The sequence below is a fragment of the Phyllostomus discolor genome, chromosome 1, assembly GCF_004126475.2.
Source record: "Phyllostomus discolor isolate MPI-MPIP mPhyDis1 chromosome 1, mPhyDis1.pri.v3, whole genome shotgun sequence".
Lineage (NCBI taxonomy): Eukaryota > Metazoa > Chordata > Mammalia > Chiroptera > Phyllostomidae > Phyllostomus > Phyllostomus discolor.
This window is the reverse complement of record NC_040903.2, coordinates 66,882,575-66,896,555: the sequence shown is the minus strand read 5'-3', so window position 1 is coordinate 66,896,555 and position 13,981 is coordinate 66,882,575. Positions and strand designations below refer to the sequence as shown.

General features: G+C 42.0%; 1 protein-coding gene across 1 annotated transcript; it reads left to right on the top strand.

Annotated features, from left to right (window-relative positions):
- Positions 1–5,627: 5,627 nt before the first annotated feature.
- ACBD7 (acyl-CoA binding domain containing 7) lies at positions 5,628–13,472 on the top strand. Its single transcript, XM_028507647.2, has 4 exons — positions 5,628–5,715; positions 13,015–13,132; positions 13,240–13,302; positions 13,387–13,472. Exons 1-4 carry the CDS (start codon positions 5,704–5,706, stop codon positions 13,458–13,460), a joined length of 267 nt encoding a protein of 88 aa, XP_028363448.1. The 5' UTR covers positions 5,628–5,703; the 3' UTR covers positions 13,461–13,472.
- Positions 13,473–13,981: the final 509 nt, after the last annotated feature.

Below are 13,981 nucleotides of genomic sequence, written 5' to 3'. Positions count from 1 at the left end.
TGATCAGGGCAGCAACAGTGTATTTTAAATAAGACATTTCATCAAGATCCAGTTGAGATTAGCAGGGAATGTAAGGTTGATTTAACAACTGAAAATCAATAACGTATGCCATCTCTTTAAAAGATTAAAGGGGAAGAAGCATCATGTGATCATCCCAATACAGACATAAAAACCTTTTGATGAAATTCTACATCCATTCACGAAAACAACTTTTTACCAAATTACGAATAACAAAGGAACCACAGCAGTAAACATCACATTTAAGAGGGAGTCACTGAAAGCATCACATCTGAGAAACGAGAGGAGGGTGCACACTAGCACTACTCCTGTTCATCGTCACACTGGACGTCCCAGCTAGTGCAGCACAGCAAGAGAAAGGCACGTAGCTGTCATTGTTCATAGACTATGTTTGTTATGTAGAAAACCCAAAATAATTTACTGAAAAATAATTAAAACTTAAAAGGTTTATCCAGGTGCTGGAAAGTCAGTATACAAAAATCAATTCCCTTTGTATATCCCAGTTACAGATAAACAGAAATCTTTTTTTAAAGTCCATCAACATCATCAAAAATGATAAAGTTACTTAAAATTAAATCTACAGAGATGTACATGACCATCAATGGAGAAAATGAGAAAACTTTATCTGAAAACATTACATAAGACAAATTGAAAAAGATGCACGAGCCATGAATAGTATAAACTCTTTGTCACACAGATATCAACCTTTCTACCCCCACTCAATTGGTGTGGAGTTTCAATGCAATTCCAAGAAAAATTCAAGAATTCTCTTTTAATGTATATGCATAACCCACAGACACAACACTGTGGTGGTGGCCAGAGGGAATGAGAAGCGGGGGGTTGGGTGGAGTTAGGCAAAGTCAGGGGGAAATTGGGACATCTGTAATAGTGTCAATGATAAAAATAAAGTAAAAAAAAGAATTTTCTTTTGTGGAAATTGACTCATGGATGTTAAAATTTACATGCAAGAGCAAAGTGCCCCAAACAACTCTTCTTGAAGAAGAACAAAATGGGGAGGATTAAATCATTAAGACAGTGTGTGTAGATGGAGGGATAACAAATAGTCCCCCGACATTATTCCATAATTGTTCTTCATGTTTTCTCTTAAACCCATGCCACTCAGGCTTTGCCTCCCACCATAGCACTGAAACTTGTCTTCAGGTCATCAATGATCTTGGCAATGGCCTAGATCCAATCATTCTCAGTCCTCATCTAACCTAATATACTTTCTCACTTGCTATTTTTTCTTGATTTGGTTTCTGGGACACTACATTCTCTTGGTTTTCCTGTTACCTCAATGGTCACTTCTCTGTTTTTGCTTATTCTCCCTCTTCTCCCTAAACTCTTTGTTTGTTTGTTTGTTTGTTTTGGGGGTGTGTGTGTGTGGTGTATTCACCTAAACTCTTAATACTAGAATTTTCCATGGCTCAATCTTAGTCCTCTTCCCTTTTCTCCACTATATACATTCATTCTCTAGGGTCATCCATTCTTAAGATTCTGAATATCTTTATGCCCAAATTTATATACTCAACCCAGACTAGACTTGGACACCAAACTACCTACTTGACATCTCCACTTGGATGTCTGATACCTTAAAAGAAGCAAGTCCAGAACTGAACTTCTGATCTTTGCCACCAACCAAACTAACTCTACCTACAGTCCTTCCAGTTACTCAGGTCAAAGATCTTACAGTGGTCCCGACTCTTCTTCTTTCACATCCCGTGCAGAATCTCTCAGGGGCCCCTGTTGACTCTACTTTCAAAATACACCCAGAATCTAAACTGCTTCTCACTACCTCCACTGCTGCCACCCGAGTTGGGGACAACCTTAAGGTCTGCCCTGGGTTGTTATGACAGTAAAGATCTTGCTTCCAACCTTGTTCCCCTGTAGTCTGTTTTCATACAGCAACAAGACTGATTCTCTTAAACAGTAAGTCAGATTGTCTCAGTCCTTGCTCAAAACCCATCATTGGTTTTGTTTAACTCCCACTAGAACCAAATGCCTTTGTGCCCTGGCTGAGTTGAGTCACCCTGATACGCCAAGGTTGCAGGTTTGATCCCAGTCAGGGCACATGTGAGAATCAACCAATGAATGCCTAAACAGGCACAACAACAACTTGATCTCTTTGAACTCTCTCTCCTTCATCATTAAATAAAAATTTAAAAATGAAAAATAAAACCAAATGCTTTTGTGCAAGAACACCTCATATGACCTGGCCTCCTTTTCCTGTTCTCTGACCTCTTCTCTTACTACTCTGCTCTAACCACACTGGCTCCGCGCTGTCCTTTCACTGGATTGAGAAGCTCATTCCTTTGGGCCTTTGTGCTGGATGCTGCCTTCACAAGGGCAACTCTTCCTCAGGGATCTCCCTGGTCAGCTCTCCACCTTCAAGTTTTTACTCAAATGTCATATTCTCAGAGAGACCCCTGATCACTCGATTTACAATTCCAAGTCACCTCCTCCACCCCACATACCCAAGACTTTCCATCCCTTCTGCTCTGTTCTTTTAAAAAATAACACTGACCACCAAACATATTTTAATAAACTATATAATTTGCTTGTTATAGCATTTGTTATCTGTAACTTCCTACAAGAACATAACACAAGAATAGGGATTCTTGCAATTTTGATGACAGTTTCTCAAGAACCTAGAACAGTGCCTGGCTTATGTATTAGACACTATTATTTGAATGAAAGAATGGAATTAATGAATTGGTAAATTAATGAATGACTAGGAGGATAGGATGGAATGGAATTAGGAGAGTCACGAAGGTAAAAGTAATGTGCTATTTCTTAAACTGGGGGTTGGTTCATGAGTGTACCCTTTAATTGTAACATTTTATCATACATATATGTATATTGGTTTATAATTGACATTTAATAAAATGGTTTAAAAAATCTTGATTTTTCCGTCCAGACTGACTCACTCCTAAGGGTTCCAGAAAGCTGAGTTTCCACTGTACCTAGTATACTGTTATCACTGGATGTCAATATTTTCATTCTTTCTTCTTCCTTCTTGCTCCTGGAAATAAGACACCCATAGCTCTGACATTCCATCTAGGAATGGTAACTCAAGAACATGCTTTGAACTGAGTTCTTAAAAGGACATTCTAGACTTAAAGCATACAACAGAGAGAAAAGTACCTTCCCTCTCTCTTCCTCCTGATCTCTCAAAATGACTGTAAAGCCGAAATGCCTCTGTTGCAGATGGACACAGATATGTGCCCTCGTGGCAGTCCCTCCCTGTTGACACACAGAGACAGGGCTCTCCCCAGCAGAGGAAGCGCTCACTGTTGGGAAGTTGCCATTTGTCTTCCAACCCAGCGTGCATGGCCCATCACCCAGGAATATAAAATATAAAAATATAAAAATGATTTCTGTTTCTGCTGTTTCATTGCTGGTGTACAGAAATGCCTTTGATTTCTGGATATTGACTTTGTATCCCTCTGTTTTGCCAAATTCATTTATCAGGTCAAGTAGTTTTTTAGCTGAGTCTATAGGATTTTTTATGTACACTATCATGTCATCTGCAAACAGTGACAGTATGGGAAAACATATTTGCCAATGATACCTCAGACAAGGGTTTAATCTCCAAAATATATAAAGAACTTATACGACTCCACTCTAAGAAGACAAACAACCCAATTAAAAAATGGGCAAAGGACTTGAACAGACACTTCTCCAAGGAGGACATACAGAAAATCCAAAGACACATGAAACGATGTTCAATATCGCTAGCTATCAGAGAGATGCAAATTAAAACCAAAATGAGATACCACTTCACACCGGTCAGAATGGCCATCATAAACAAAGCAACAAACAACAAGTGTTGGAGAGGTTGTGGAGAAAAGGGGACCCTAGTGCACTGTTGGTGGGGCTGCAGACTGGTACAAGCACTATGGAAAGCAGTATGGAACTTCCCCAGAAAACTAAAAATGGATCTTCCTTTTGACCCAGCAATTCCACTGCTGGGACTATATCCTAAGAACACTAAAACACCAATACAAAAGAACCTATGCATCCCAATGTTCATAGCAGCACGATTTACAATAGCTAGGTGCCGGAAGCAACCTAGATGCTCATCAGTAAATAAATGGATCAAAAAACTATGGTACATTTACACACTGGAATTCTATGCAGCAGAAAGAGAGAAGGAGCTCCTACCCTTTGCGACAGCATGGATGGAGCTGGAAAGCATTATGCTAAGTGAAACAAGCCAGGCAGTGAAAGACAAATACCATATGATCTCACCTTTAACAGGAACCTAAACAACATAACAAAGAAACAAGCAAAATATGACAAAAGACACTGAAATAGAGGACAGGCTCACGGTGACGGGAAGGGAGAGAAGAGGGAATTTCAGGGGAAAAGGGGAAGGGGTTACAGGAATAAATATAAAGGACACATGGGCAAAAACTAGGGGGAGGTGGAAATGGGAGGGAGGTGGGGAGAGTTGGGTGGGTGGGTTGGAATGACAATAAAGGATAGAAAAATGTACTTGAACAATGATTATAATAAAAGTTAAAAAATATATATAATATGAAAATATCATGCCCAGTATGTTTTCCCAACATTTGCTTTTTTGTCCTCTTCTTGGAAATTCATTTATATTATTATGAAAATATTTTCGAGGAGAAAATAAAAAGCCAAGGGATTTATGTGAAAAAGTAACAAAAAATTTAAAATGTAGTTTTGTGGAAAAACAAGGTAAGATGTTTTGGGGCCTCTCTGTCCCTGGCATTGTGAAACGTTGTTGAATCGTTAGACGTTCCAAATCAGTAACTTTCTTGGCACTAACTTTATGGGCTTTTCCAGTCACCTTGCTGCGCAATATTTCTATTTAAATGAAGAGCCAAATTAACTTCTCTTATGACGGAGAAACGCAGTTCCAGTTCTTTGAAAATTCAATCAAATGTTGAATCACAGCCCCATTCTGTGCCTGCAGACTTGGAGTGACATTGAGTAAGTGAGTCCCGTGCCTTTGAAAACTAATAGGGGTGGTTGCAGCGCGTGTTCAGAACGTGTTTTTGCTTTGCAGAGAGGAGGAAAGACCCACATGCCAGCCTTTTTCATTCCCGATGAAGTCTGTCGAGGGACAGTGGGGAGACCTGAGAGGTCTGAACCAACGCTGTCCGCCTGCCAGGTTTCTAGGAATTATGGAGAGGACAGGTGTGTCCTTTCCTGTCCTCTCTATAGAGATAGAGATAGAGATAGAGATAGAGATAGAGATAGAGATAGAGATAGAGATAGAGATAGAGATACAGAGATAGATAGAGATAGAGATAGAGATATAATAAGTATATATTTAAATGTAAAATAAGTATAGATTTAAAAATATATTTTAAAAATAATTTCAAGTGAGGTCAGTGACCAGGAGAGACCTGTTTGGATTTCCTGCGAACAACCTTTTGAGAAAGAATGGGGAGCGAGCCTGGAGCGGAGAGGAACTCATTTAAATTCCCTTCCTTCCGTCCTCGCCCCGCCGCCCAGGCCGCCCAGGCCGCCCACACCCCTCCCCCGCCCCCCTCTTGGCGGGCTGGCGCCCGTCACCGCCCAGCCCCCGCCCACCTCCGTCGGGCGGCCAATGGGAGCTGGCGGGCGGGAGCGCTGCGCTTTAAAGAGCGGCGGGGCGCGAGGGGCGCGGAACCGGCGCCCGGAGTGCGGGTGTGCGAGGCTGCCGCTATCATGTCCCTGCAGGTGAGCCAGAGGGCGGCGGGCGCGCGGGAGATGCGCTCCCCGAAGGGTAGGGCTCGAGGGGGCGCGGGAGATGCGCTCCCCGAAGGGTAGGGCTCGAGGGGGCGTGGGGCGGGCGTGTCGTTCCCCGGCGGCGAAGGCGCGTCTCGCGTCTCGGACCCCGCGCTTCGGGCGGCTGCTGCCTGTGGTCCTCGCCACCCAAGAGCGGTCCGCGCTGACCCCGAGGACGTTCCCACGCCTTCGCCAGCGCCCCGGTATTGCAGGGGAGACCGCACAGGTGTCATTTGTTGACGCAGAGCCGGGGCTCCCGGTGGCAACTTCTGTGAACCCGGGGGACTGGGTAACCGCAGAGTGGGGAGGCCCTAGGGAGGGTGGACGCGGGGGACTCCGGGACGGCGACGGGCCCTGGGCCGCCGCTCTTTCCCTCCTGGAGACCGAGGCGAGGGCGTCTGGGTCCCACTCGCGTCTCTTTGCCCTTGCCACGTCCGGTGGCTCTCTTAGGCAAGGGCAGGTATCTGTAAAACAACGATTTAAAAATACCATTTTTCTGATAAGTGAAAAAGATGTATGTTGAGGGTGGAACTTTTGGGGAAGGAGAACAAACATAACGTTAATGAAAACTATCAGGAATTCCTTCAACTAGGTGATAACCACCACTAACATAATGGGGTTACTGTCTCCTCGGTGCCCGAAATGTGTATGTGCGCATGTGTGTGTGCACACAGGCATGTTCTTGTGCAAATATGTGGGTATATATAGACACACCGATTAAGCTATTATATACGTATACTTTGGTTCCTTTACGTAACACTACGTTAGTATTTTCTCACCATCAAATATTACTCTAAAATATAATTTAAAAAATATCTGCATACGGCCCTGGCTGGCGTAGCTCAGTGGATTGAGCGCGGGCTGAGAACCAAAGCGTCGCAGGTTCGATTGCCAGTCAGGGCACATGCCTGGGTTGCAGGCCATGGGCCCCCAGCAACTGCACATTGATGTTTCTCTCTCTCTCTTTCTCCCTCCCTTTCCTCTCTAAAAATAAATAAAATCTTTAAAAAAGTTTAAAAAGTACATCTTTAAAAAAATATCTGCATACAATTTCATGGAATGAGCATGTCTCACTTCATTGACCATTCTTTAAGGAAAATGTTATGAGGGGCGAATGCACATACTCCAGAGCCTGCCGGTTTCAAATCCAAACCTCACCCCTTCTTAGCCTGTGACATACTTAACCCCTCTGTGCCTCAGTTTCCTGATCGAAAGATGAAAGTGAGAGACTAAGATGAAACAAGCTGCATGTGTAGAGCATTTAAAACTGCCTGGCATGTGCTAACTGTCCAACAAGGATAAGCATGTCCTTGAACATTTAGATATTTTTTAAAATTTATTTTGTTGTTCAATTACAGTTATCTGCATTTTCCTCCTATGTTTGACATAATTCATATCGAACTTTCCCCCCAAATAAATCTTTGAAGGTCAGAACACTCTTCCTTTTTAGCTTAGTACTTTGTTTCATTTTGTTTGACAAAACAAATGAGATTTCTAATTCAGCTATAACCTCTAAATCTTATTTTTAAGTTATATGTTTACTCCTAAAGCAAAGATTTTAGGCCACCTGACAGTTGTGTAAACTGAACATATTTCTTTCTTAGATGATGAAAATAAAAGGCAGACTGCTTCTTCAAGAAAATACATCTTTTTGAGGCCAGGGAATTTGTGGTTTTACAATTGGGACCTAACTAACCCCTTGCCCTCCACACACACCTCTTTTTGACCTAAGAACTGTGCAGTTCCCGAGTGTGAGAATTTATGATCTTCCTAATCCAGTTTCTCAGAGGGAAAGGATTGCTCACAAAGGTGTCATCAACTGTATGTGTGGATGACCACATTATTTGGCTGCAGAAAGTCAAGCTAGAATAGGCGAGAGTCACCGTCAGGGGCTGCCTTCAGCTGTGATGAAATTTGAAAGCTACACAGAGGCCAAAGTGGTTGGCACTCCTAGCGGGTAAGAGACCGCTCCCATCTCCAGGAAGGCAGGACGCACCTGCTATGAGTGATGTGATAATGGAGACGCTGAAGTCACTGCTACTCAAGCAGTGTATGTAGCCAGACATCCTTGCAGCATACACATGGACCGGTAAGGGTCTGGGAGGGGGCCTGGAGGCAGTTTGTTTTGAAGAATCCATCACAGTTGCCAGGGAATGATGCACACACATGTTCAGCCAGGGTGTTGGGGACCTGGCTCCAGGACAGCCAGCTCTGAAGAGGCAGAAACCCCTCACCACCAGCAGTGAGCCCAGCTCTGGAGTAGCACAAGAACATTACAAAACATTCCTTTTTGCTGAGAATGCTTTGGGATTAAATGTAAACAGTTGTACATTTAAAGCTGCTCCTCACCTATGATAACTTCATATCCATTTACATATTCCTTTATTCAACAAGGGGCTCACATAGGCTGTACCACCTGCCAGCATCCTGTAAGGCGCGACTCCCACTACCAAGATGAATATTTATGCCTGCCCTCTATTGTGGATATGTGGAGAAACAACAAATACAGTCCCCCAGCATCTGTGTTGAGCCCTAATGAATGCCATCCATGCTGCCGGGAACCCTTTCCTGCTCCTGTCCATCCCAAAAGTGCTGGCCTCCATCTCAGCTAAGCTCTGTCTCCTTTGGGAATGTATCCTCTGCACCTGTGGCTGCCCCCTCCTCTTTGTCCCCAGAGCACCCAAATATCACATGATCATTGTTGATTGCTCATCTCCCAGGAAACATTGAGCTCCTTGAGTGCTGGCTGCCCTCTTCATCCCTGGCTGCCCAGCCAATGTGTCTGTTAAACAGTATGATGCAAGTGATGAGCCCTGGGTGGGCAGAATCAACAGAATAAAATCTAAAAACTTACATTCCTAACTGTGTTTAATGCTAACACCTTCCCACAGGTTGATAGGATCTGTTTTCAGCAGAACCCTAACCTCAGAGGAGCTAGGTGCTTGCCCAGAATCCCGTGGTAGTGGGTCTCAGAGATGGAATTCAATTCCAGCGGCCTGACCCAAGGCCAGTGTCCTTCCCCTGGAGCTCATCATGTGTGGGTGGGGAAGTCCTCACAGAGGATGGCACGTGGGAACCACCCCACAGAGCAGGAACACACCAAGTCAAGGTGCCAGGGAACAATGAGCTGGAAAGAGGGAATGGTCCTGGGCCCTGCTCTGGAATGGGCTTCTTTGGGGAAGGAGGAGGTACCGGGACCCCTGACACTGCCCGTGAAGCTGTGTGGGTCTGGACTTCTCTGTGCTGAGGGTCTAAGGACAACCTTCCTGAAACTCCTTCCTGGAAGGCAGTTACCTAGTATGGTTTTTGAGAAGCCTTAGAATTCTAATCAAGGTTTAGCTTGCCTAGAAGAATTGAGTTGCTGTCTCGAGAAAGTGGCATGAGGCTTCACGAGAAACAGAAAGACCTGAGACGCATCATGATAACCTGAAGGGGGAGTCACTGCGGCCTCTCCGGAATAGCCCTGCCCCGCCTTGCCCTGAGGAAGCCCTGCCACTAATGCAGCATTTTCATTTTGTCCTTGTTATAGACACAGTTCATGCACATTGTAGAAGATGTGGAGAGTATAGAAAGTATTAAAAAAACCAGAAAACTTACCAATAATCAAGGTATTTTTTGCATATTTTAGTATATTTCTTTCTACTCTTCTTTTATTACTTGCAAAGCTGAGTATATAAAAACAATTTTGTATTCTTTGTTAAATTACAGAAAAGTATTTTTCATGTCTTGCTTTATTGTGAATACTTTTTTCAGTTTTTTCTAGAACTATTTTTTCTCAAAGAGCCTTAAAATAAAAATAATAGTAGTTAAACTTTATCGACTACTCACTATGTGCCAGGTACTATTTTAAATATTTAACATGCGTTAGTTTATTTAAATCCACCCAACAACCTGGTAGATAGGTGGTGCTATTGGCCCATATTTTGGATGAAGAAACAGAGAGGTTTAGTAAGTTTTCCAAGGTCACACAGCTCTGAAGTGGTGAAACTGAGATTCAAACCAGGCCAGTCTAGCTCCAAAGCCTGTGTCCTTAACCATGCCATTATGTACAAAGCAGCTGATGATTTCCTAAAAAGACTCAGATGAGCTGAGGGTTTGTCTCTCATCACATACACCCATGCTTCTCAGACTCCTGTAGGGAATAAATTAGGAAGTGGGCCATTTTCAAGGTTATTTAGGTAGGAGACTGGTCTCCCATTTGCAAGTAATTTTTGTTCATTACAAAACAACTATTCAGTTGTGTTACAGGAGCCTTTGGCACTGGGTGGAAATTTTATCTAGCAACTCTGCTGAGATCACCGGGGTTCTGAAATTACAGCAGGGCTATCTGCTTTCTCTACTAGGCATTTGGATCTTTGGGTCAAAAGAGAGCTCTGACTTTGGAGAAAGAAAATACGAGGTCAGGTGGAACACCTCACTGAGACTGTCTTGTCTGATACCCCACAATTCCTGCTTACCCTCGGTTTAAAACAAATGACGTTAGGTAAAATACAGTCTACTAAAGGAGAATGGAAAAATTCTGCTAAGGAAAACAGTCACCATGGCCTTTGTATGTACACTAAGAAGTTAAAAGGGGGACAGGAACCACGTTTCTGGGAGCACTCACTCTGTCTCTGTGAAGAATACCGCTGGCCAGCCCCGAGCTGAGGGGCCCAGGACAGCTTGAGGGTCCAGGGGAGTGAGGCCAGTCAGAGTTTTCAGAGTGAAGTCACGGGGGGAGGACAAAATTTATACTGAGAATATTTGTATACAGACTTTCCAGGAAGCCCGTTTCTTTTCACTGATCAGCTCTAAATTGGCTAAACAACTCTTTTCTGTAAACCGACTGAAATAAATCTTACAAGTTTTGTTTACAGGAATCTACACAATGAAATCAGGGATACTGACCTCAGAAACTAGCTAGTCCACTAACCAGGTCTAACTAATACTGATGCTGAAGAATGCGGGAGGCATATGCCCTGAACAAGGTATTAATTGGTAGCAAAGCTGTTATGTGTAGTAAAGTGTAAGTTTGGGAAGAAGTGAAGAAAGTGTCCATGAGGGTGATGATCGAGAAAGGTGCACTGAGTGTAATGCAATTAAACAACGTGCTTTTATTTGCTTTTAACATACAGGAAAAATATGTGTTACAATTTTCCTTTAACTCTTTTGACCACCTTCACTGATTTCCCTCTTCCCCCAACCCGCTGCTCCTTGTAACCCCCAGTCTGTTCTCAGTTTCTGTGAGTTCTGTTGTTTATATTAGTGTGTAAGTTTGAGCATATGGGATTTGTCTTTGTCTGAGTTATTTCACACAGTACAAGGCCCTCAGCATGCATTCATATTTTCACAGATGGCAGGATTGTCTCTTTTTTATGGCTAAATAATGCTTCGTTGTACTTATCTCCTTTACCCACTCATCTGCTGGTCAACATTAGGCCGTTTTTCCCATGTCCTGACTGTGGTACATAGTGCTGCAGTGAAAATGAAGGTGCAGGTGTGTTTTCACAATAGCGGTTTGCTTCTTTTATATGAATTCCCAAAATGAGATTGCTGGATTATATAGTTGTTCTATTTTTAATTTTTTTAAGGAAACGCCGTACTGTTTTGCACAGTGGCTGCACCAGTTCACATTCCCAGCAACATTCTGTAAGGGTTCCCTTTTCTCCACATCCTCACCAATACTGAGAATCTCTTGTCTCTTTCATCAAAGCCATTCTAAAGAGTGTGAAGTAATATCTCAGTGTGGTTTAGATTTGCAGTTCCCTGATGCTTAGTGATCTTGAGAACCTTTTCATGTGTCTGTTGGCGGTCTGTGTGTCTTTTCTGTAAAGAAAGTCTATTCAGATCCACTCCCCCCCTTTTTTAAATCCTTACCCAAGGACACTTTTTAGAGAGAGAGGAAAGAAGAGAGAGAAATATCACTGTGAGACAAAAGCATCAATTCATTGCCTTCCATTTGCACCTGGACCAGGGATCTAACCCTCAAATCAGGCATGTGCCCTGCCTGACCAGAATCAAACCCTCAACCCTTTGGTTACAGGATAATTAATGCTCCAACCAGCTGAGCCACATCAGGCAGCGTCACCTCCCATTTTTTAATTGGGCTGTTTGTTTTTTATTATTGAATTGTATGAGTTCTTTGTTTATATTTTGGATATTAACTCCCTATCAACTCTATGATTTTCAAATATTTTCTTCCATTTGATAGGTTGTCTTTTCATTTTGTTGATGGTTTCCTTTGCTGTGCAAAAGCTTTTTAGTTTGATGTAATGCTTCTGTGTTTACTTTTTAGTTTGATATAATGATTTTTAGTTTGATATAATGCTTATAATGTTTACTTTTGCTTTTGTTGCTTGTGCTTTGGGTGTCAAATTCAAAATAATTATCTTTAAGACCAATGTCAAAGAGCTTACCGCCTACATTTTTTCTTGGAGTTTTATGGTTTCCAGTCTTATGTTCAAGCCTTCGATCCATTTTGTTGATTTTTGTATATGGTGTAAAATAGTGCTCTAGTTTCATTCTTTTGCATGTAGCTGTCTGGTTTTTCCAACACCATTTATTGAGGAGACTATCTTCTCCCCATTGTATGTTCTTGGCTAGTTCGTTATAAATTAAATGGACCATATATGCATGGGTTTCTTTTGGGCTCTCTATTCTATTATTGACCTAGTTTTTAATGACAGTGCCTGTTTTTAATGACAGTACCATGCTATTTTGAATACTATAGCTTAGTAATATAGTTTAAAATCAGAAAGCATGATGCCTCTAAGTTTAACTTTCTTTCTCAAGATTGCTTTGGGTATTTGGCGTTTTTACGGTTTCATAAAAATTTTACGATTGTTTTTCTGTTTCTGTGAAAATGCCACTGGAATTTTGATAAGGATTGCATCAAATCTGTAGGCTCCTTGGTTGCTTGGAGTAGTATGTACATTTTAAGAACATTATTTCTTCTAATCCAAGAACACAGGATATCTTTTTCATTTTCTTGTATCTTTTTCAATTTTTAAACATATATAAATTGAACAATTGCAGTATTCAGAATTATATTTCATTCTCCACGTCTTGTCTGTATCTCAGGGAAGTACCAGGAGAGGTGTCTGTGAGTAAGTTACGATCATTCTGTGGAGTCAGAACAGGAGTAGTTTATTTGTACTTGAAACCCCCTTGCTGCTCAGTGAGTGGGCACTGCTTGGTGATAAAAGCCCCCAGACAGACATGGCTGCATAAACTTAGTGAATGCACTGTGTGCCTTTTCCCCCTTTGCTCTAGGCTGATTTTGATCAGGCAGCCGAAGATGTAAGGAAGCTGAAAGCAAGGCCAGATGATGAAGAACTGAAAGAACTCTACGGGCTCTACAAACAATCTGTAATTGGAGACATCAATATCGGTATTTACTGTCATCTTAAAAATACTGATACACTTTGTTTGAGCAATGTGTATAGAAGTGTATAGTAAAAAGCAATCCTGAAAATATGTCTACCCTTCTTTTGGCAGAGTGTCCAGGAATGTTAGATTTGAAAGGCAAGGCTAAGTGGGAAGCATGGAACCTCCAAAAAGGTTGTGAATTCTTAAATAGTTCAACACATTTTCTTAGCTTCCTAGTATACCCATTAGTGAGATAATCTGTTTGTATCTTTCCAGGGTTATCGAAGGAAGATGCCATGAATGCCTATATTTCTAAAGCAAAAGAGCTGATAGAAAAATATGGAATTTAGAATCCAGCCTATGAAAACACTTTCCTTCTGAAGCCTTAGTAATGGTATCATGACCTAACATATTAGCAGAGAAATGCACTGTTAACTCTTTACGTATTATGAATGTTTTTGCTAGTAACATGAATTATAGTTCTTAATTAAGAGGTATAATGAAACTACGCACTTAAGGAAATGTTACCTGCTAAAACAAGGTAAATTTTTTTCACACTTAAAAAATTATCTTTAGCTCTAGCTGGTATGGCTCAGTGGACTGAGTGCTGGCCTGTGAACCAAAAAGTCACTGGTTCAATTCCCAGTCAGGGCACGTGCATGGATTGCAGGCCAAGTCCCCAGTTGGGGGCATGCAAGAGGCAGCAGATTGGTGTTTCTCTCGCACATTGATGTTGCTCTCCCTCTCTTTCTCTCTCCCTACCCTTCCCTCTAAAAATAAATAAAGAAATCTTTAAAAAGTTATGTTTATTTAGGGTTTTTGATTCATCACATGTATCAAAGACTAATCAACATAACGAAGTGATTTTAAA